This window comes from Microcaecilia unicolor, chromosome 1 (assembly GCF_901765095.1).
Source record: "Microcaecilia unicolor chromosome 1, aMicUni1.1, whole genome shotgun sequence".
NCBI lineage: Eukaryota > Metazoa > Chordata > Amphibia > Gymnophiona > Siphonopidae > Microcaecilia > Microcaecilia unicolor.
In genome coordinates this window covers 617,833,028-617,857,456 of record NC_044031.1, presented here as the reverse complement: position 1 = coordinate 617,857,456, position 24,429 = coordinate 617,833,028, and the positions used below count along the sequence as shown (strand labels likewise).

At 44.4% G+C, this 24,429-nt stretch overlaps 1 protein-coding gene across 1 annotated transcript in view; it reads right to left on the bottom strand.

The window, feature by feature from the left end:
• Positions 1-13,016: 13,016 nt before the first annotated feature.
• Positions 13,017-24,429, bottom strand: part of LRRC24 (leucine rich repeat containing 24) — a 57,700-nt gene continuing 46,287 nt past the window's right edge. Inside the window, exons 4-5 of the mRNA XM_030190242.1 lie at positions 17,296-17,464; positions 13,017-14,142 (exon numbers count right to left, since the gene is read on the bottom strand). Coding sequence (XP_030046102.1) covers positions 13,130-14,142; positions 17,296-17,464 — 1,182 coding nt within the window. The 3' untranslated portion in view covers positions 13,017-13,129. The remainder of the gene's footprint in view (positions 14,143-17,295; positions 17,465-24,429) is intronic.

The window sequence follows — 24,429 nt, the reverse complement described above, 5'->3', positions numbered from 1 at the left end:
AAAACAAGAAAAGAAACGGTAAATTCAGGGAAGGAAAGTGAGGAAGGAAGGGCAGGGGCAATGCCACTTCAGAAGAGTGCCACCTGAGGCCCCCACCTCGGCCTAATGGTAGGGCTGCCGCTGGATGGGAGGGGGGAAGAGCCCAGCCCAGAGACAGGATTAGCAGAAAGTGACAATAGATGACATAGTGGGATGGAGCTGGAAGGCAATAAAAGTGAGCACACGGTTTTTGGTTGTCTTCACCCCTTCCAGGACCCGTGAGGAGAGGAGGTATCCTGGATAGGCCCAATAACCTAAAGCTGAATAAAGAGGAGGTTTTGCCAACAAAAGCATTAACTGGAGTGTGAGGAGTGCTCTGGGTGGGTAGAAAGGGTTAACCCAGCCCGGGAGCAGAACAGGAAAGAGTAGCTCGTGGAAGTACACTTCTGGAAGATGGTAAGGCAGGGAAATCTGGTCCTGAGTCCAGCAGGACAGCTTGCTGCAGAAGCGCTGCAAGCACAGCCTTCAATTATTATGCCCAAAAGGATAGGTATTGGACTGGTGATGCTGTAAATATCTAAATACCCTAGAATTTATAAAGAGACTATTAATTAAGTAGTTAAGATGGGAACAAAGCGGGCCGCCTCCTGGCTAGACTAGCAAGGCTAAGAGGGAACAAGAGGCAGGTTTTACAAATCCAGCGGGCCCAGGGGGTGATAGAATGAACTGAAGACAAGATCAGCGAGGCCTTTGCCCGATACTATAGAGAATTATCCGAGAGCCCCGAGGGAACAGGTTTGTCAGAGGCTATGTAGCTGGACCATATAGACTTGCCCAAACTCAGTCAACGAGACAGGGACAAATTGAGTCAACCAATTCAAGAGGATGAAGTACGCTTGAGTATAACTCAAGGGAAACTACTCAAGGCACTGGGCCCAGATGGCCTACGTATAGAATTTTACAAAATGTTAGGGGAACGCATCGCACCGACCTTGACCAAATACTATAATAAAATAGTGGACACGGAACAAATGCCAGACGGATTGTCTTTGGCACAGATAGTGGTGTTGCCAAAACCAGGAAGGGACCCACTAAGACCAGAGTCCTATAGCCCCATCTCTCTTTTAAATGTTGACACCAAACTACTGGCAAAAGTAATGGCAAATAGAATGAAGAGAGTGCTGCCCAAATTAGTACATGAAGCACAAGTTGGTTTTGTGGAAGGCAGAGCAATAGCCAAAAACCTGCGAAAAATCATAGGGGCTTTAGAGATGAGCAGGTGGAAAAATACCCCCTCCCTGCTTATGTTTCGACGCAGAGAAAGCGTTCGATAAAGTACACTGGGCATTCATGTTTGCAACGCTAGAAAAATATGGTTTGAAGGGCGGTTTCTGTCGGCAATCCGGGCCTTATACCATAATCCCAAAGCAAGGGTGTGTTTAATGGGGTGGAATCGAGGGAATTTCCAATACAACGGGGAACCCACCAAGGGTGTCCACTGTCCCCGATGCTGTTTGTGTTGACTCTCGACCCGTTAATTTGGGACATATTAGCTAGTCCGACAATACGGGGGGGTGAAGATAGGTCACCTGGAATTCAAAATAGCTGCATTTGCAGATGACCTCTTAGTGTACATAACAGAACCACAGGCCAGTGGCGTAGCCACAGGTGGGCCGGGGCCCACTCATTCAGGGCTCAGGCCCACCCAACAGTAGCACACGTTTAATGGTAGCTGGTGGGATCCCAAGCTCGGCCAGCTGAAGACTTTCTCCTGATGGTAATGAAAACGCTACTCTCCACGATACCAGCACCTGCGCATGCTGCTGCGGACTGTCAAGGTGGAAAGAAGCATTTTTCCACCAGCTGAGATATTTTTTTGGGTGGTGGTTGGGGGGAGGGAGAACACTTGGTGCCCACTCACTTCTTGCCTAGGCCCACCCAAAATCTGTTGTCTGGCTACGCCCCTGCCACAGGCATCGTTTAGGGTGTTAATGGAAATACTAAAGGAATATGGAGACTATGCGGGATTCTGCCTAAACTTGACTAAATCAGAGGTACTAGCTTCCTCGGAGGAGGTTAAACAGCTATGGGGCCCGGATTTCCCCCTGAGTTGGGCGGAAGGGTCTTTTAAATATCTAGGGATTAGATTGACCATGGACTTAGAGCAAATATACCACCTAAATGTAAATGCCATGTTGGCAGGGACAAGAAATCAACTGAGACAATGGGAAGACCTCCCAATCACATTAAGGGGAAGGATAAGTCTAATAAAAATGGTAATATTCCCACGATGGCAGTTCCTTATGCAGACCCTCCCAGTGCACTTACGGCAGAAAGACGTGACGCAGATTCTACGAGCATTCAGTACGTTTTGTTGGACAAACAAGAAGCCTAAAATTCAAATAAAAATGATGATGGGAGGATGGGATCAAGGAGGGTTGGGGTTACCAGACTTAGGCTTGTATAACCAGGCATGTTTGTTGAGGCATGTGGGGGACTGGGTAGGCCAATCAAGTACATTTACAATGGAAATGGAATGCGCCTACTTTGCCCCCTACGACACGCTTACAATGTTACACCTAAAAAGTTACCAGATCCCAGCTCAATTTAAACTCAGCATGTTGTTACAACCGATGCGTATGGCATGGAAGATGAACATGGGAGGCCAGCCCATAGTATCCGAATTGTTGGCCCTGAGGGGTAATTCCAATTTCGAAGCTGGAAGGAGTAATAACGCTTTTTTGCGTTGGGAAAAGTTAGAGATTACAAGGGTGAAACATTTGTTAGGAAGCGAAGGAGACCTAATGAAATACAACAAGGTAAGATAGGGAATACATGGGGAGATCATTTCGCATATGCCCAGGTTGTACATGACATTAAGCATCTTGATCAATTGAGTTTACAGATGAAAATAGGGCAAAAAATAATCACCTTTTTCCATAAGTTGGAGATAGGGGGCCTGACGGTGTCCACTTTACATAAAGCCCTGGTGAAGAGTGTCCCCCCTAAGAATTTTGGTTATATTAAACAAAAATGGGAACAAGAATCGGGGAGGTCCTTGGAGGGGTGGGATGTACGGGCAACACTGAAACATATCCTGGTTCTCTCAATAGATGAGAGGTATCGCGAATGTGGGTACAGGGTGATAATGAGAGCATACATGTCAGAGATGCAGAGGTGTTGCCTCTAGAAGCCCCTGGCTCTATACATTCAGAGCTCTCAGGGGCTGGGCTGCTTCATCATTGGCAAACACCCCTGAGCTACTAAACAGTTCAATATCCTGCATGCACTTAATTTTTCTTTTTCTTTTTTTCTATTTTAATTTTTTGCTTCTCATGCAGAATATAAGTCTATAAGGAGTTTAGCTTGAAAACTACCTCAGCTAAGAGAGCACACAGCTCTAACGGACCAACTTGGAACAAAAATGGCTTCTCGGGTTTAAATACTCTATTACATCAGACGCCAAAGGTTGGCCTGACATATCAGCTTGCGTTCATACAGGACTTTCATTTAAACAAACCCCGGATGTCTCTACTACTTCAAATATCTTAACATCCATCACCAGATCATCCAAAATTAGAAAAAATGACCTCTTAGTTGAGGTGTCTGCAAAAAATGCTTTTCAAGAGAGATAAGTACTGTGAAGTTTTGCCTAGTATTAAGTTTGGCTTTTAACTACATATTCTCTCCGTTGTAGATTGATGCCGACCTTATGACCCTGAAGCAGGTGACGAAAAGCTGGCCACCGTTGGTCGTGGTCGCGCTCAGTGCCAAACAATAAAGAAAAGATCGGACCCCTGGAAAGCTAAGTAGTTTTCAAGCTAAACTCCTTATAGACTTATATTCTGCATGAGAAGCAAAAAATTTAAATAGAAAAAAAGAAAAAGAAAAATTAAGTGCATGCGGGATATTGAACTGTTTAATAGCTCAGGGGTGTTTGCCAATGATGAAGCAGCCCAGCCCCTGAGAGCTCTGAATGTATAGAGCCGGGGGCTTCTAGAGGCAACACCTCTTTAATTCAATGATTTATTCTGTGGTCAGGATGTATGCCAGTTGTGCTTTTTCATATCTCCTTCATATTTGAGTTTGTTATATAGATAACGTAGTAAGAAGGAGATAACCTTCACAATTTACTTTAATTGATTAGCATACATGTCAGGACAGCAATGGGGACATATACACAGTACTCGGGAGGCAAAATGTACCAATTGTGACCATACGCCCCATACGTTGTATCATGCTTTTTGGGGATGTCCGGGTGTGCGAGCCTTTTGGGGCTGGGTGCAGCGTTTTTTGTCCAAAACAACGCTGGCACCGGTAGGGGGGATTTGGGATAATTTTGTGCTAGATACTCCATCAGCCTTTAGGGCGCAGGCTGCAGGACTGCAGATGTGGTGCCGCAAGGTATGCTTAGTGGCATGTAAAAATATCCTACAGAAGTGGATAGCACCGGAGCCGCTGGCATACTGGCAATGGAGGAACCAGGTACACGAACTAGCTACATGGGAAGCTAGGGAGGCGAAAGGGAACCCGAGGTGAAAAAAACATTTTCTCTTGATATGGAGTTCTTACATACAGGGGCTAAGTCCAAGAGGGCAAAGCTTGCTTCTTAACCTGCTGTGAATAAAAAGTAGAAGGCTTTAAGATGAACATTGTTCTTCATCCTTGTAGTGGTTGGCACAAGGGGGGGGGGGGAGGGGAAGGAGATAGGCCTACCTGGACTATCAGAAACTAAGTCCAGGTAGGCAAAGAGGAAATACGAGGTACATGGAAAGAAGGGGGGGGTGGGGGGACAGGGAAGGAGGAGGGAAGGATAGGAGTGGGGAAGGGGATAAAAATTTTAAAAGTTTGCTGATGGAATGCGACACATGGGTGTGAGGAGCTATGGCAAGTAATTGGATATCTGCACCCTTAAAAGGTGGAATAAGTTTGTTTCGGTTAAAATGTCATCAGGGGAAATGTTGAATATTTGAAAGTAGGAAGGAAGGGGGGGGGGTTAAAAGATTGATGACAATATGTTTCATTATGTTATTGCTGAAGCCCATCTTCTCTCTATGATGGTTGATACAAAATATTATGTATACGTGATCTCAATGATGTCATTAATAAAAATTGTTGAAACATAATTAAGTAGTTAAGATTTACACCTCTTTCAGCAAAGTAAACTGGATATAAAATAAACTGTTTATTATAAGAAAGTATTAAGTTTGGCTATCTGCCTGTTGCAACATTCCAGTAAGGTTCTGTTTTGCATAAAATAAACTTTGGAGTGAGAGTGAAGTTATTTTGCTCCCAGACTGAGAAAGAAATAAAAGTAAAAGTGAGGCTTAAAACCCTATGGCCTACCAGAATCAAGACTGGCCCTGGCCTGTGCCCAGTGACCCTGGTTTGGGTGCTTACCTGAAGAACTAGCTGGTGCCTGAAAGCTTTGGTGGGACAAGGGTTACATCAGGCATTGGTCATATGCAGTGCTGGTGCCCTCACAGCTAAGTGGGCAGATATGACATGATATTCTCAGTCACTGAATATTATCCAACACCCACATAGCTTCTGAGACGACATCTGACCCAAATATTCAATGCCAGTGCCCGGACATGGCTCAGCATTAAATATATGGCTTGATTCTGCCTGTGGCTGTAAGCAGTTTAAAACCCACTAACCGCTGCAGACTGAATATTACCTCCACCGTTTTTGATGAAGGAACATTGGCTTCCAGTCTCTTATGGAATAAAATACAAAATGTAGATACTTACCCCTGGATTCTATATAGCGCGACTTAAATTGCGCTTGCAAATCCAGTTAATCCAAAATCCAGAGAATGTGGTAAAGGTGTTTAGCTTAGCGGAGTTTAAAAACGGTTTGGACGGCTTCCTAAAGGAAAAGTCCATTATTAAATGGACTTGGGGAAAATCCACTATTTCTGGGATAAGCAGTATAAAATGTTTTGTACTTTTTTGGGATCTTGCCAGGTATATTGTGACCTGGATTGGCCACTGTTGGAAACAGGATGCTGAGCTTGATGGACCTTTGGTCTTTCCCAGTATGGCAATACTTGTGTACTTATGTAGGAACAGAGCTTGGCTGTATCAGAACCAGAAATACAGTACACAGGAGCAAGGCTTACAGGTACAAGGTTCAAGAACAAGGGGCCCTTTTACTAAGGCATGCCAAAAAATGGCCTGTGCTGGTGTAAGCGCGTGTATTGGATGTGTGCAGGTCCATTTTTCAGCGCACCTGCAAGAAAAGCTTTTTTTGTGGCCGAAAATGGACGTGAAGGCAAAGTTAAAATGAGCGCGCGTCCATTTTGGGCCTGAGACCTTACCACCACCCATTGACTTAGCAGTAAGGTCTCACATGTTAACCGGGCGGTAATCATTAGCACGCGTATACTGCCGATTACCACCCAGTTAGTGCCACGTAGTAGAAAATAGAAAATATTTTCTGCCGCGTGTTTTGTACAAGCATCAAAAATAGAATTACCGCCCAGGGCACGCAGTAGCTGGGTGGTAGTTCTAATTTGACGTGTGTTGGATGCATGTAGGCACCTACACGCCTTAATAAAAGGGCCCCGAGGTTTGCAGAGCAAGGCTTTTAGGAACAAGACTGGCTTGTTGTGAAGGCAAGATATGAAAGTCCCAAGGTTCCTTATAAAGGACCTCACTGATGATGTCAGAACTTCTGGTGCCCAGGAATTAGGCTTTGAACGCAGTGAGGAACACAGCAGGCACCAGAGCGAGGCTAAGGTACTGGGACATCAGAATGAGGCTTGGATAGTCTCTGGAATGAGGATTGGCAAACAGGGAAACAGGCAGCAGAGTCATCAGTGCAGGAGGAATGTAGTGCAAAGAAGTCGTGGAGCCTGACCATCAGAAGAAAAGGAACATCTTGAAGCGGGGGCATGGCCACAGCTGCGACCGTGACAATGCAATGAGGTTATTAATAACTGCAGTTAACAGTAAAATAGCATGTTTTAATGGTAGCTCACATTGATAACTACCCCCTTATTTAAAGAAACAAGAAATGTCTCTAGAAATCAAAATCACTGAGCCAAGTATAGGACAGTCAAGCCATTGTGACATCACTGATGAGGTTGGCTCTTAGGCATTGGTGGATTGAGGTATTAGGACATCACAATATCAGTTCTGGTTACCAGAGACTGAAACTCTTCACACTAAGGACAGAAGTCATCAATGGCTACTGTTACAATGGGTTATTAGTCTTATTACCACTCACTCGTGTTCATTTTAGCACAGGTCTCATTTTATAAAATGAGATCTTGTGCTCAAAATAGCATGACTTATTGTAAAATAACCTGTCTTAATCCTAGTCCACGTTGATAACTTCCCCCCTTTACACATGTAAAAAGGCCTCTTATATTACTCTACATGTACAAGTGCACACAACAGGGGCGTATCTGCGTGGGGCCACAGGGGCCTGGGCCCCCGCAGATTTCACCCTGGCCCCCCTCCCTGCCGTCAACCCTCCCCCGCTGCTTACTTTTGCTGGCGGGGGGCCCCAACCCCCGCCAGCCGAGGTCCGACCCGAAGTCTTCATATTTCGTCTTCCTCCATGGCCATGCTGCAAGGAAGTAACGCTGCAGTGCTAATTCGCTGAATCCAGTTCGGAGTCTGACGTTGCAGCACGTTGTACGCGCGTACAACGTGCTGCGACGTCAGACTCCGAACTGGATTCAATGAAGCAGCACTGCAGCGTTACTTCCTTGCAGCATGGCCACGGAGAAAGACGAAATATGAAGACTGCGGGTCGGACCTCGGCTGGCGGGGGTTGGGGCCCCCCGCCAGCAAAAGTAAGCAGCGGGGGAGGGTTGACGGCGGGGAGGGGGGTGGAGAGAGGAAGCGGCGGCGGCGGCGGCGGGGGGGGGAAGGGAGGCAAAAATGTGCCCCCCCTCTCTGGCTCTGGCCCCCCCCTACCGCCAGATTCCAGATACGCCCCTGGCACACGATGATAAGAGCATGCATACTTGTGCTCTGGGACAGAGGCTGGGTGCAGCACTAGCAGAGTCACGATTTATAGGCTTTGGATGATCACAGGTATTATGCGTATGCTCAATTACAGCAGCATTAGTGCCACTTCATTTTACCCACTATTTCTGCAGATGTTTTGCTATAATTTTATAAAGACATATGAGGGTTTAAGGGGTGATCCAGGGGTGAGACCTGTAAGCCTGACATCGGGGCCAGGCAAAATAGTGGAAATTATTATAAAGAATAAAATTACAGAACACATAGACAAACATGGTTTAATGGGACAGAGTCAGCATGGGTTCAGCCAAGGGAAGTCTTGCCTCACCAATTTGCTTCATTTATTTGAAGATGTGAACAAACATGTGACTAAAGGTGAGCCAGTTGATGTAGTGTATCTAGATTTTCAGAAAGCTTTTGTTTCCAACAGTGGCCAATCCAGGTCACAAATACCTGGCAAGATCCCAAAAAGTACAAAACATTTTACACTGCTTATCCCAGAAATAGTGGATTTTCCCCAAGTCCATTTAATAATAGTCTATGGACTTTTCCTTTAGGAAGCCGTCCAAACCTTTTTTAAACTCCGCTAAGCTAAAGGTCTTTACCACATTCTCTGGCAACGAATTCAAGAGTTTGATTACACGTTGAGTGAATAAAAATTTTCTCTTATTCGTTTTAAATTTACTACATTGTAGCTTCATCGCATGCCCCCTAGTCGTAGTATTTTTGGAAAGCGTAAACAGATGCTTCACATCTACCCGTTCAACTCCACTCATTATTTTATAGACCTCCATCATATCTCCCCTCAGCCGCCTTTTCTCCAAGCTGAAGAGCCATAGCCGCTTTAGCCTTTCCTCATAGGGAAGTCGTCCCATCCCCTTTATAATTTTCATCACCCTTCTCTATCCACTATATCTTTTTTGAGATGCGGCGACCAGAATTGAACACAATATTCGAGGTGCAGTCGCACCATGGAGCGATACAAAGGCATTATAACATCCTCATTTTTGTTTTCCATTCCTTTCCTAATAATACCTAACATTCTATTTGCTTTCTTAACCACAGCAGCACACCGAGCAGAAGGTTTAAACGTATCATCAACGACGACACCTAGATCCCTTTCTTAGTCCGTGACTCCTAATGTGGAACCTTGCATGACGTAGCTATAATTCAGGTTCCTCCTTCCCACATGCATCTCTTTGCACTTGCTCACATTAAACTTCATCTGCCATTTAGACGCCCAGCCTCCCAGTCTCATAAGGTCTTCTTGTAATTTTTCACAATCCTCCCGCAATTTAACGACTTTGAATAACTTTGTGTCATCAGTAAATTTAATTACTTCATTAGTTACTCCCATCTCTAGGTCATTTATAAATATGTTAAAAAGCAGCGGTCCCAGCACAGACCCCTGGGGAACCCCACTACCTACCCTTCTCCATTGAGAATACTGACCATTTAACCCTACTCATTGTTTTCTATCTTTTAACCAGTTTTTAATCCACAGTAGAACACTACCTCCTATCCCATGAGTCTCCAATTTCCTCTGGAGTCTTTCATGAGGTACTTTGTCAAACGCCTTCTGAAAATCCAGAAAGACAATATCAACCGGCTCACCTTTATCCACATGTTTGTTCACCCCTTCAAAGAAATGTAGTAGATTGGTGAGGCAAGATTTCCCTTCACTAAATCCATGTTGACTTTGTCTCATTAATCCATGCTTTTGAATATGCTCTGTAATTTTGTTCTTAATAATAGTCTCTACCATTTTGCCCGGCACCGACGTCAGACTCACCAGTCTATAATTTCCTGGATCTCCTCTGGAACCTTTTAAAAAATCAGCGTTACATTGGCCACCCTCCAATCTTCTGGTACCACGCTCGATTTTAAGGATAAATTACATATTACTAACAATAGCTCTGCAAGCTCATTTTTCAGTTCTATCAGTACTCTGGGATGAATACAATCCGGTCCAGGAGATTTGCTACTCTTCAGTTTGTAGAACTGCCCCATTACATCCTCCAGGTTTACAGAGAATTCATTAAGTTTCTTCAACTTGTCAGCTTCGAATACTATTTCCAGCACTGGTATTCCACTCAAATCTTCCTCGGTGAAGAACGATGCAAAGAATTCATTTAATCTCTCCGCTATGGCTTTGTCTTCCCTGATCGCCCCTTTTACTCCTCAGTCATCTAGCAGTCCAACCGATTCTTTTGCCGGCTTCCTGCTTTTAATATATCTAAAAAAAAATTTACCATGTGTTTTTGCCTCCAACACAATCTTTTTTTTCGAAGTCCCTCTTAGCCTTCCTTATCTTAATAGTAGCCCATGCTGATAACTTCCTCCCTAAAGAATGAAGATGTATTCTTTCTGTCTGAGTTATTTAGTCAGTGGGGTTATCTTTCTCTCTTATTTTCTCCACTCCTGTATAACAATGTGGACACAGATAATCGAAGGAATCGCTGATTCTGCATGGTTACGGTCTCACCCATCTTTCCCAGACTTCAACCAAAATAGGAATATTACTCAGATGCGCCATAAATTACAGTAAATCCTGTTTTCTTTTTAATTATACAATAAAAGTGAATTTTATTTAAAAACAAAGTTATAAAAGAGAAATGAGGCATTGTGGTTGCCAGCTGGCTCCGTGCTAATAAGGATAGCTGAACCAGGTCTGATTTTACTCCGTTGCATATAGGGATTTGTAATCCTACTCTTAGAGAAATAAAGATGCAATGGGGAAAAATAAGGACCAGATCAGACTGTCCTTGCTGACCTTGAGTCAGCTGAAAAACCTCTGCTTGCTGATGGAGTAGACCAGACAGAATGGGAAAGTTAACTGGTTCAGGATGTATATCTGGCCTGGTCCAACTGGTTGTCCAACTGGTTGTTGACAAAAGGAAACAGAAGAACAGTATTCCTCGCAAGTTCACAGGTCATCAAACACAGCGAAGTCAACAAAAGCGTCAGAGCTTAGATGATGCCCAAAGTATAAGCAGTTTATTAAAACATCCAATGACTCGACACGAGCTGTGTTTTGGCCACAATGGCCTGCCTCAGGAGTCTTCTGTCTGGATGTTTCTAAACTCACTAGCTCTTCAAATAAAACAGCAAATACTAAAACACCTTGTGCAGCTATAGATATCTTTTGACAAACAGATACACAAACTTTCTATCAAGTAATAAACAAACCCTCCACCAGTTTGTGCATTTTTTTTTTTGTCAAAAGATACCTGTAGCTGCACATGGCGTTTTAGTATTTTATGTTTTATTTGAAGAGCTAGTAAGTTTAGAAACATCCAGACAGAAGACTCCTGAGGCAGGCCATTGTGGCTGAAACACAGCTCGTGTCAAGTCATTGGATGTTTTAATAAAGTGTTTATATGTTGGACATCATGTAAGCTCTGACTCTTTTGTCACCTTCCTGTATTTGATGACCAGTTGGTTGTTGACTAGCTGCTACTCCTCATGGCAGTGAATTGGAGTGCTCTTGAGTACTGACTCAATAACATATGGGTTGGGTCAGTACATAGGTGCTAGCACTTAAGCTCTGAGGAGGAGGAGGAAGTTGGAGTGCGGATGAGTGATGACTCCACTGGAAAGCACAGGAGGGAAGGAACAACAAGAAAAGCAAATACGTAAAATATTCCTGCACTTCTAATTCAAAGAGAGAGAATGGCAGCTCTGCATATGTCATTGCTCCCAGTAAATAAAGATCTTTAGCCAACCAATGATGCCCACAGACCCTACTCCATCTCTGGTCATCTCCTTTCCTGTCTTTACTGGGCACTTGCCCATACAATTCTGGGGTCTCTGTTTTGATGTATGTCAGAAGTACAGAGCTGTGAAGTTCATTCATCCATGGGATGAAAATGGAGAGACACAGACTGGGCCCAGCCTTTTCTTCCTATACAAAGGATCCTCTGGTGCAATCTCTACTGATCTCACAAGATTGGGTACTTAAATCCATGCCTCAGACACCTGTGCATGAGAAATGCAGTGCCCAGAATGCAAGATCAACAAGCTTAATTGCATTTATTACCAGCACACAGGAGGGAAAAGATGGTCCAAGCACTTCTCTTTTGGTGACATATGCTGACTAACCAAAGTCCTGTACTATTCATGATAAAGCCACATCCAGCAACAGATTCTGGGAAAGACATGGCAGAAAGTATGGGATAATATTGAAGTCCATACCTCATAGACCTCTGGGCTCACTTGCTTAGATACTAGGTCGATGCCCCTGGCCGGTTGACAGCTGGCTAGGTGATGTTCTTGTGCACAGGACTGACAACAAGTGAACTACACCCTTTAATCTTTACGGATTTGCATTCAGAGGATCAGCCTCTATTTTGGATTTTAAAATGTGTATGTTTTCTGCCTTAAGGTGCAAAAAAAAAATCACATTCAATGATATGTCACTTATTTCTCTTGTACACAAAACTCATAAGTGAATATTGGTTGTTGATGAGAAATTTAAAGATTTAAATCATGGACAATGCTGGTTTAGTGCGATGATAGAGCGACTCCTTTATTGGGTTGAGATCATGTTTTGTTTTCCGAGCACTCACTTTATATTTTATTTATACTGATATATATGATGAACCTGGGTAAATAGGAATAATGTATTTCTCTCATAGGTGCATCAAAATGCTCCTCAAAACAGCATTTCAAAGCTTGTTATGCCAGATTAAAAGAGGTGTGTGGTGAGAGTGGTGTAAACAGTGGGCTGAGTATGGAGAAGGACACATTTTTTAATGAATCCAACCCTTGAACTCTTGGATGAATGCAAGAGGCATGGTTCTGTTACCACTGCCTGCTTTAGCACTGGCTCACTGCAACGCTAGAATAAGGGCAGTGTTCTAGATTGGCTCATTCTGTCCCAGGACGTTAGGAAAACCATAAAGCTGTAACTTAAACAATGAAATGTATCTTCTTCTTGCTTCTGCCTCTCCTGATCTGGGTTATATTTCTTACTGACCCATGGCAAACGTGAGGCAGTGTGCTAGCACTGGGCACGGACAATCTTTACACTGTTATGATGGTATACTCTTGTTCATCCATCCTGAACAATGTTGGCACTTTAGCAATCTCCAGAGGTTCACAACAGTATTGCATCATCCAAAGAAGCCTCTCTGCTGTCCTTCCCCTTCCTTTGTTCCCACCATCCCTCAGCAGTGGATCTCGTAAGCAACCTGTGGCTGGAATAGAAGTCCCTGGTTTACAAAGATGTCGCTGGTTTCCTGCCCGCATGGTTCCTCTGCCTCCAAGGTCTGCGTAGCCTGATCCTGTAGCTGCTCCACCAGGTGAGGAATCGTCGGGAAGTTACCCAGTCCATCTGAGTCCTTATAAGTGGCAAAAAGTGGTTTGTTCCTGTCAATGACGAACATCTCATGTCCATGGTCATCTCGGTATTCCTCCAACTGGGCGAAGATGGTAGGGCCATCAGAGTAGTCATTGACAAAGAGGACATTTTGATCTTTCTTGGCCTTTTTCCTTTTGCGGTGCCTCCTGTAGATCATGATTATCAGAAGAAGAGCAATGAGTGCCAGCAGGGATATGCCAATGGCGATGACAGTCTGGGTGGCCATGCTCAAAGCATTGAAGTCCATGCTTTCCATGTCATACAGCGGCTCCTGACTGATGTCTATGGAAGGGTAGGAGCGAGACTGTTGGTTGGACAGATTAACCATTAGGTGGAACAATACCTTAGCTGTGCCCCCAGGGTTGGAAGCTTCACACTCATACTTCCCTGCATGGGCCACTGTGATGTTGCTCAAGAACAGCATCCCGCTCCCTGTGTCTGAGTCAAATTGTTCCCCCACGCTCCGCTCACTTAGTTCAAAGGTTCCACCCTTGCTGGGACTCATGCTAACTTTTGAAGGGCCTGTTCTGGAATGAATCACTTTTCTCCAGGTAACCAGTGGCTGTGGGTATCCTGATGCCTGACAGGAGACCCGCAGATCATCGCCCAGGTGGGCTGTTACCTCCAGGGGTTTCACCTGCACCAGAGGTGGGATGCAGATCAGGCTGTTCCCTGAGATGTCCAGGAGACTCTGGTAAGAGAGGCGTGGTGGCTCTGAACATATAATTTTCTTGTCCAAGGAGCTAAGGAGCCGTTGGCCTTCCTCTTTCATCCAGGCCCTGAGCCAGTACAAAGCGCAGTCACATCGCCAGGAGTTCTCTATGGAAAACAGAAAAACAGAGTCACCAAGAGTTATAACGAAGGTATGACACAACATTCCCAACTATATATACAACACTGGAGGCCAAATATTCAAAAAAAAGCTGAGTTTTTCCATTTCAACACCCCTATATTTTTCTTCCATCCCTCCACCCTCTCCATTATCTTTCTCTCTTTCTCCTCTCTCCCTCCCGAGCCCAACATCTCTCCCTCTCTCTTCTCCCTCCACTGCCTTCCCTCCATCCTTATCTCCCTATTTCCCCCTTTCCCTCGCACAATCCAACATCTCTCCCTCCCCTTTTGGCCCTGTCCCAGAGTTCTTTCTTAATTCCCCCTTTCCCTTCCCCCACAGTCCGGTATCTTTCCATTCCCCTGTCCCCAGCTCTCTCAGGTCTGCCAGGGTCTGGGCTCCTCCTCCTGCTGTGGATGGTCCGGCATCTCTCCCTCCCTTCTTGTACCCGCTTGTGGCTGTCTTGGGTTCCCCTCCCCCCTCCCAGTGTACCATTTCAGATCTCAGAAAGTTTTCGGCCCTGCAGTGTGCCAGTGGCAGCCTTACTCAAAGGCTACCTGCGGCCTGCACCGGGCCTTTCCCTCTGTTTCATCTCGCCCTTCTGAAAATGGAAAGTTGTGTCAGAAGGAGGCGGAATGGGTCAGAGGGAAAGGCCTGGTGCAGGACACAGGCAGCCTTTGAGTAGGGCTGCCACTGATGCACTGCAGGGCCAAAGACACTCAGATTTGAAAAGGTACACCAGGGGGACCTGAGAGAGTCATGGGCTAGTATAAGAGGGGATGGAGAGATGCCTGACCATCCACAGCGGGGGGTGGGGGGGGAGGGAGAGGTGCAGGAGGGAGGCAGACCTGAGAAAGCTGGGGGTGGGGGAAAAGAGAAATGCCAGACTGTGGGGGGAGATAAATGGGGGAATTGAGAGAACTGTGGGCAGGGCCAAAAGGGGAGGGAGAGATGGTGGACTGTGCAGGGGGAAGGGGGAATAGGGAAAAGCTGAAATGAGGGAGAGAAGGATGGAGGGGAGGCAGTGGAGGGAGAAGAGAGAGAGAGAGGGAGAGATGTTGGGCTCAGAGGGAGGAAGGAAGGGGACAAAGAGAAAGATAATGGACCTGGGATGGAGATGGTGGATGGAAGGAACAAAAAGAGAAGGGTGTTCGATTGGGTGGGTTGGGAGAGAAGGAAGAGAGAGAGATAATAAACCTGAGGGGGAGAAGGATGGAGGGAGGGCAGTGGAGGGAGAAGAGAGATATTTATACTGAAAGATCCGTGGGGGCATGGGAGGGGAGGGAAATATGCCAAACCATCCACAGCGGGGGGAGGTGCAGGAGGGAGGCAGAAGGTAGACAGCAATCATGAATCACAATTAAATTTTTTAATCGTGATTAATAACTAACACGTTAATCGCAATTAAAGTGCAGCCCTAGTTAAATCACTTTGAATATTGAGCCCACAATATCCAATTCAAAGTCCTTCTACTTCTCAGGATAGCTGTGGCTGGAGAACCTGTAGAAGGACATTTTACAATAATAGATGCTAGGAGCTGTTCTTGGATGACCCGCTAAGGAACACACACCAAATCTACATATTCTTTCTCAAGTCCACATTACAAGGTTCTGGTTCCAGCCACCTTACTCCTATCCCACTATGCCCTGGAGATTGCTGATCTACAGGCAAAATTACAGGTTTGAGCCACAGCCCTGCATTCTGTGGCATGGGGGACCTGGGTTCAAACCCTCCATCCTTTCCAGTGTCTTCGGCCTGCATGTGTATGGAAGAATAGAGGTCAGCTGCTGTTACTGCCGGCCAGTGACTGCTCCTGAGGGGGCATCTTACAGGAGACATCCCTTCAGCCCTCTGGTTGTTGCATCACAAGATATGGGGAGATGGACAGAAAGATGCATGTCAAAATTTCCTGATGTCACAGAATTACATTTACGGGTCATCTGGTTGCCTACTAATGAAATGTGGTGGCCGATTCAGTTTGTATGGTCACTACTGAATTTCTACAACAGTACCTTGTGAGAGTGCAGGTGAAAGGGGATCCGGGAAGGCACGAAGAAAGGGGGTACAGGGAGCTGGGGAATCCCAACGGGGCAGATTTCATGTGCACAACACCCACATTCAGAAAGCTGGGCTACCGGAGGCAGAGAGGTTGGCTGGGTTAAGGAAGAAGGGGAGGAACTACCAGTCCAAGAATCCTTCTCTTCCCCACCCGGCTGTGCAAGAGTTAGGGGAGGAGATAGAAGATTGGGAAATGGTCTCTGAGGAAGGTGATGAGGGCCAGCTGGAGAGATTGGGGGCGGGGGAAGTTGAAGAGGAGGATAAAATGGAGATTACTGAAGGACTAGGGGAGGAACAGATGGAGATTGGAGCCCTGGCTCAAACCCAAAAAGCTGCTGTAAGAGGGTGGCTAGCTGTACCTTGGAGAGACTGGTGGAAGACCGGAGGAGAGAGGCTGAGGCACTGGGGGAAATCTCTACTAAAGAGGAAACAGGTGCAGCCTGTGTGAGAGAAAGAGAGCTGGGCACAATTGAAACCCCAGCCTGAACCAGGTGGGAATAAAGCTGTGTAACTGTGCTGTAAGAAGGTGCAAGAAAGACTGTGTAAACTGTTTCATACTAAAAAGGTCTGGGCTGCAACCTACCAAGCTATTGGGTTTTTCCCTCTGATAATGTACTGTTCCCTAAGTGAAGTAATCTGAGCTAAAGTGAAGGGAAGTTATATGGACTGTTTTTGAACCTGAGTTTGACTGTGTTGAACCTGAATTGTGCTCTGGGCTGCTAGCCTAAACAACCTGGAGTGAAGGGTGTTTTGTTGATTTGAAGCAAGAAAATAAAAGCTCTTACTTATAAACATTGGGCTTTGAATGTGCCTCTGTGAAAGGAACAGAGGGAGGAGGAAGTCCTGGGAGTTCACAGGGCCTGGAGCCAAGGCTCAGAGGAGCCAGATTGCTGTGGAGTGAAGGCAACAGTCATGTGGAGGAAGAGGCAGCTAAGCAGGTCAAGCCTGGCTGGGTCTTGGATGGGCAACCCAGCTACAACCTGAATCTGCAGTTTGGATGGATACCAGCCAGTGAACAGTGCAAACCAAATCAGTTTTTCTGGTTGCACCTGTGGGGCAGGACTGAGATGCCAGTGTTCCCTCACCTGTCAATCTCAGGACCTGAAGGCTGATAAGAGGCCTGAGAGTGGACCGGCTGATGGTTCTCAGGCGGTTCCTGCTGAGATCTAGAAGGGCGAGTGAGGAGAGTCCGGCCAGAGCCTGCTCCTCCAGACTCTCAATTCTGTTCTCCTGCAGATGTAGCTCCTGCAGCCGCTGAAAAAAAAAAGATAGACAAGAAGAACCTGTTACCTGCAACACCCTACTAAGACTTCACCTTCAATGCTGGAGATCAGGGTGTATATGCTTTTCTTGTGATGGAATTTTTATTGTTTTATATGTGTAATTTTTAGAGGTTTCATTATCTGGAGAAAAAAAATATACAGGTCAGTATTTAAACTCTGCAATTCAAGTTCATGTTTATTTTGATAAACAGATGATTGTATTCCATTTAAATGCCAAATATCCAACTCCAGCTGCTACATATCTGCTCTTGTCTGTATAAAGGCAATATTCAGCACCTTTAGCACTGTGATATAGATATCTGGATCAGGACTGCCTTCTTCCTGTTGGTCTGGATAGTTGTCTGGTATTAGCACTATATATTGTCAGTTTCTAGATAATAGCAACAAGAATAAAAACCTCCACCAAAAAGTTTTAATTTAATCTCCATAATTATTATATTAGTGTGTTCATAAATGCTGAGATGGCATCGACATAAACCAATGCCAGAAAATCACATCTCTTTAAGTTACAATCATTGCACAAATGATGTTATAAAGTGTCAAAAAATGTAAAAACAAACAAAAACCAGAAAGGGGTTACAAAAAAGATTTTAAAGTTAATTATTTGCCTTAAGGGAAGTTTCAATACTTACTACTACTACTAACTAACATTTCTAAAGCGCTACTAGGGTTACGCAGCGCTGTACAATTTAAACATAGAAGGACAGTCCCTGCTCAAACAGCTTACAATCTAAAAGACAAGAGAACAATCTAAAGACAAGTGAACAATCTAGAGGACGAGTGAACAGTTAATCTGATAGGGTGGATAGATTGGGGCATTCTATATTTCTCGAGCGGTTAGGCGCCGAAGGCAGCATTGAAGAGGTGAGTTTTAAGCAGAGATTTGAAGATGGGTAGGGAGGGGGCATGGCGTATGGGTAAAGGAAGATTGTTCCAGGCATAGGGTGAGGCTAGGCAGAATGAGCGGAGCCTGGAGTTGGCAGTGGTGGAGAAGGGTACTGAGAGAAGGGCTTTGTCCTGTGAGCGGAGGTTACGGGCGGGAACATAGGGGGAGATGAGGGTGGAGAGGTAGTGAGGAGCCGCAGACTGAGTGCATTTGTAGGTAAGGAGGAGGAGCTTGAATTGTATGCGATATCTGATCGGAAGCCAATGATTTGAGGAGAGGGGTGATATGAGTATATCGGTTTTGGCGGAATATAAGACGTGCAGCAGCGTTCTGAATGGATTGAAGGGGGGATAGATGGCTGAGTGGGAGGCCGGTGAGGAGTAAGTTGCAGTAATCAAGGCGAGAGGTAATGAGAGCGTGGTCGAGAGTTCTGGTGGTATGCTCAGAGAGGAAAGGGGCGAATTTTGCTGATGTTGAAGAGGAAGAAGCGACAGGTCTTGGCAGTCTGTTGGATATGCGCAGAGAAGGAGAGGGAGGAGTCGAAGATGACTCCGAGGTTGCGGGCAGATGGGACGGGGAGGATGAGGGTGTTATCAACAGAGATAGAGAGTGGAGGAAGAGGAGAAGTGGGTTTAGGAGGAAAGACGAGGAGCTCGGTCTTGGACATGTTCAGCTTCAGGTGGTGGTTGGACATCCATGCCGCAATGTCGGATAAACAGGCCGATACCTTGGCCTGGGTCTCCGTGGTGATGTCAGGTGTGGAGAGGTATAGCTGGGTGTCATCAGCATAAAGATGATACTGAAAACCATGAGACGAGATCAGGGAGCCCAGGGAAGAGGTGTAGATTGAGAAGAGAAGGGGTCCAAGGACAGATCCCTGGGGAACTCCAACAGATAGTGGGATGGGAGTGGAGGAAGATCCATGGGAGTGTACCCTGAAGGTGCGGTGGGAGAGATAAGAGGAGAACCAGGAGAGGACAGGGCCTTGGAACCCAAAAGAGGACAGCGTGGCAAGAAGTAAATCATGATTGACAGTGTCAAACGCGGCGGAAAGATCGAGGAGGATGAGGATGGAGTAGTGACCTCTGGATTTGGCCAGGAGCAGGTCATTGCAAACTTTAGAGAGTGCCGTTTCAGTCGAGTGCAGAGGGCGAAAACCGGATTGAAGTGGATCGAGGATGGCATGAGAGGAGAGAAAATCAAGGCAGTGGCTGTGAACGGCGCGCTCAAGTATTTTGGAAAGGAAGGGTAAAAGAGAGATGGGGCGGTAGTTGGAGGGGCAGGTAGGGTCAAGTGAAGGTTTTATACCTAATGCCTTTACATGATGGAAAATGCAACAGCAATCTGTCACGGTTGACTTATCTCAAAGTGCCAGCCGGATTTACAAGCCAGATTTATTTTCCTTCTAGTACAGTACAGTCTCGATTATCCGGATAATACGGAAAACAATGATAATACGGAAAACAATGATAACCTCTCAAACAATGCAGAAACAAAGGCAGTAAAAGCAGGGTGCCAGCTCACAATGGTGCTGTTTTGTGGTAAAAGTAGGGTCCGGGGTTTGGAAAATGGAAAAAGAAGCTGCACGGCATCATGGGGGTTCTGTTGAATATGCCAGATGGTCAGATAATTGAGACTGTACTGTACCTCTAATGTACTCTTTTGTTATGATCTCCAGATAAAGACTAACTCTTCCTGGGCGGTTTATATGGATCTTAAGCTGCATTATCTGCTCAGCCTAATGGTATCCGTCCTCCAGATAAGCAGCTATGATTGAAATATGTTCCTTTTCTTGTGGTTCTAAAGAGTTTGTCTGTGGTACAGTGAGATTAAGGAAGGTTTGCCAGATTTTGTGGGGTAACTGGATATTAATGTTACCAGCAACCTCAGTCTGACTACCCATGCAGGGCATTCTGAGTCCAGAAATAGTATTTATATGTCATCTAATAGCTACATTACAATGAGGGGCTTGATATTCAAAGAATTTATACTATACTATTGAAGTTTTTTAATCTCACCAAATCCCTTATCCAGGTTCAGAGCGTGTTACATAGCATCATAAAAGAATAACATACAATAACAACATCTCTCCTTATAATTAATCTAATTAAAACGACACCTCAAACAGTCATATCTTAATTTTCTTAAGAAAAACAATATATGAGAATCTCTGCCGAGTATCTAGAGGTAGAGAATTCCATATTTCAATTGCACAATAATATTAAGAACCTTGAAGCACACTTTTATACCTAATGCCTTTACATGATGGAAAATGCAACAGCAATCTGTCACGGTTACAAGTTCCAACCTGTCCACCCAGCAGATTTATTAAAAAAGGAAAATTATCAGGTACATCTCCATGCAGAGTTTTAAACTTAATTCGTAGTTCTACTGGAAGCTAGTGCAGATCCAAAAACAATGGTGTCAAATGGTCATATTTTGACTTCTGATATATCAGCCTGGCAGCTGTATTCTGGACTAAATGTAATTTCTTCATAAATTTTACTGATAATCCAACATATAAGGAATTACAGTAGCCCAATGACGACAGTACCAGAGACTGAACTAACACCCTGAAATGATGCTGATAAAAATAAGAATGAATTACTCTCAATTGCCTTAATTTAAAAACAAAAAGATTTTTGCAATACTGACGTAATCTGCTCTTCAAAATTCAAAGAGGAGTCCAAAAGGACACCTAATACTTTAGACACAGTCTGCCCAATATTTAGTGCTATTTAACCTGTCAGAATGGATGCTAACAAGTTAAATAGCGCTTAACCGGGTATCTGTCAATTTTCAGCAGGGGATAACCAGCTATCCTCTGCTGAATACCAGCGGTTAGTGGCTGGCAGATAACTGGTTATATCAAGTGATATAACTAGCTATCTGCCAATTTTTAAACCATCATAATTTGACTTTCTTAAACCTTAAAGCAACAGTATTATGTTTTGATAACCGATTTGACATCCTTTAATGCTCCAAATACACAAATTAACATACAAACTAACACTGATATGAACTCCAGTAAACTATTCCTAACTATTTACTGTCTCACCCTAATCCAGCACGCACTCATAACCCCGAGCATAGACAATAATAGTCCCACACCTCACAAACCATTCACGCAACCCACACACAATATGCCTAGTCAAAAAATCAAAAAACCTACTATCCACGGACACCATCAACAGAAAGGAAAGAAAGAACTTAACAAACACTCATAACAAGAAGGCAGACAACTGATAGAAATTACCACCACCTCAAACCCAATTGAACACCACCAACTAATACAAATAGGCTACATCAATGCCAGATTGGCAGTTAATAAAACCACAATTATAACCGACTGGATTACTGATGAACACCTCGACTTCCTACTTATTAGCGAAACCTGGATCCATGACTCCAATGACCCAATAATTTTAGAGCTATGTCCCCCAGGATACAAAATTACTCACTGGACAAGAGAAAGAAAAAGAGGAGGAGGCATTGCTATAATTTACAAGTCGCAATTCACAGTCACAACAACAGCAGAATCCATGCTTCCCCAACTTGAAATAGCCTCAGTCAGAATCAACCACCCTAAACTACGTGATCAATTAAACCTAATCCTATTTTACAGACCCCCGGGCAACTGGCAAGACTCACAAACGCACTTTATGGATTTCATATCGAATACCTGCGTTTCCACCCAGGACCTCCTCATAGCAGGAGACATCAGTCTCCATCTTGAAGATACCAAATCAAGCATACAAAGTGGACAGCCACGCCATGGTCCGATCACTACAAAGCAAACCTCTCCCTCCGCTGGAGAACAAAAAAGACACAACAAAAACAGGAGCAAAAAACCTATACTACAAGAGGCAAAATAGACCCACCAACATTCTGGCAGCAATTCTACACAGACGAATGGACAACACCCACAGATTCACCCCAATTTCTCCAAGAATGGGACAACAGATGTAGAACAGTACTAGACAACATAGCACCAATTCAAACCAGAACCTCACATAGAAAAAACTCAATACCATGGTTCAATGAAGAACTGAAAGAACTAAAAACACAGGTCAAAAGATCAGAACGAGCATGGACCAAGAAAAAAGACGAACATACACTCAAAGACTGGAAACAGCTACAAAGAAAATACAAATACACTATCAGACAAACTAAAAGAACGTACTACAAAACTAAAATAGGACCAAACTACAAGGACACACACAAACTCTTCTCACTCGTAAATAAACTCCTAAATACTACACCGGTCACCTCTAACAACACAGACAACCCATCCGCAACCAATCTTGCGAAATACTTCAATGAAAAAATTATAAAGCTCCGACGCATGATACCTACTACCACTGAATACACAAGCATCCTTGGATGTCTAGATCCAAAACCTGAGGAAAGCCCAGCAGATTGATCATGGACCAATTTTGACACGATATCGTCAGAGGAATTCTCACAATGGCTCGGAAAATATGCCAAGTCACAATGCAAATTAGACATCTGTCCCAATAGCCTAATAAGATCCGCCCCCAAACAACTCAAAAAAGACCTCACGAATCATATAAACCACAGGCTTCAAAATGGTCTCTTTCCCAAGGAGAAAGGAAACATCTTACTCACTCCGCTGCCAAAAGATGCTAAGAAAAGCACAATGGACCTAACCAACTATCGCCCAGTAGCATCTATTCCGTTCATAACCAAACTCATGGAGGGTATAGTAACGAAACAACTCTCTGACTACCTAAATAAACACTCAATACTGCACGAGTCCAAATCAGGATTTCAATCAAATCACAGCTCCGAAACGGTACTAGTATCTGCAATGAACTCATTCAAACAAGCAATTGCAACTGGTAACAACATACTCCTCCTACAATTTGACATGTCCAGCGCCTTTGACATGGTTAATCATGGAATACTACTACATATACTAGAATACTTCGGAGTAGGAGGTACAGTTCTTAAATGGTTCAAAGGATTCTTGACCACAAGATCATACCAAGTAACAACGAATGCGGACATATCAGCCCCATGGACACCTGAATGTGGAGTTCCCCAAGGATCCCCACTATCACCAACTCTCTTTAACCTAATGATGATGCCTTTAGCCAAACTTCTAGCCAATCAAAACCTTAATCCCTACATATATGCAGATGACGTCACGATTTACAGCCCATTCAAACATGATCTAAACGAAATCACCAACGAGATCAACCCAAGCCTCCACATCATGCACTCCTGGGCGGATGCATTTCAGTTGAAACTCAAAGCAGAAAAAACACAATTGTCTTGTACTCACCTCACAACACAACAAAAACAACTACTCTACAATAACCACACCATACTGTTCTCTCCCCGTCGCACAAAATCTAAAAATCCTAGGAGTTACCATCGACCGAAACCTCACACTCGATACTCACGTGAAGAATACAACGAAAAAGATGTTCCACGCCATGTGGAAACTCAAAAGAGTAAAACCTTTCTTCCCAAGATATATCTTCTGTACCTTGGTACAATCAATGGTAATAAGTCATCTGGACTACTGTAATGCACTATACGCTGGCTGCAAAGAACAAACCATCAAAAAGCTCCAAACAGCCCAGAATATCGCCGCCAGACTCATATTTGGAAAAACCAAATATGAAAATGCAAAACCCTGAAGAAAAGGATGCCGCCACTTTTGTAGAGAAGGCTAGACGATATTTAATATAAACAGTGTATTTACAATTTTTCTGCATAGCTCAATGGGCTATTGCAGGAAGCATTTCTTGATAAGCAATATACAAGCCAGAATGAATGATCAAAACAAAGCAATGTAAAGCAAAGAAATCAGGATGCTATATACAGACAAAGAAAGCAGAGACAGACAAAGAAAAATTCAAAAATGCTTGCTACCTCTTTGTTCCAATCTGATTTTATATCGTTCTTCTTTGGCATCTGACCAATTCTCTCATACAACATTCCTGTGCAAGTCTCTGAATACCACAAACTGTTAATCATGTGCAGAACATCTGCTTTCTATTACCCCCCTAACTTCTAGC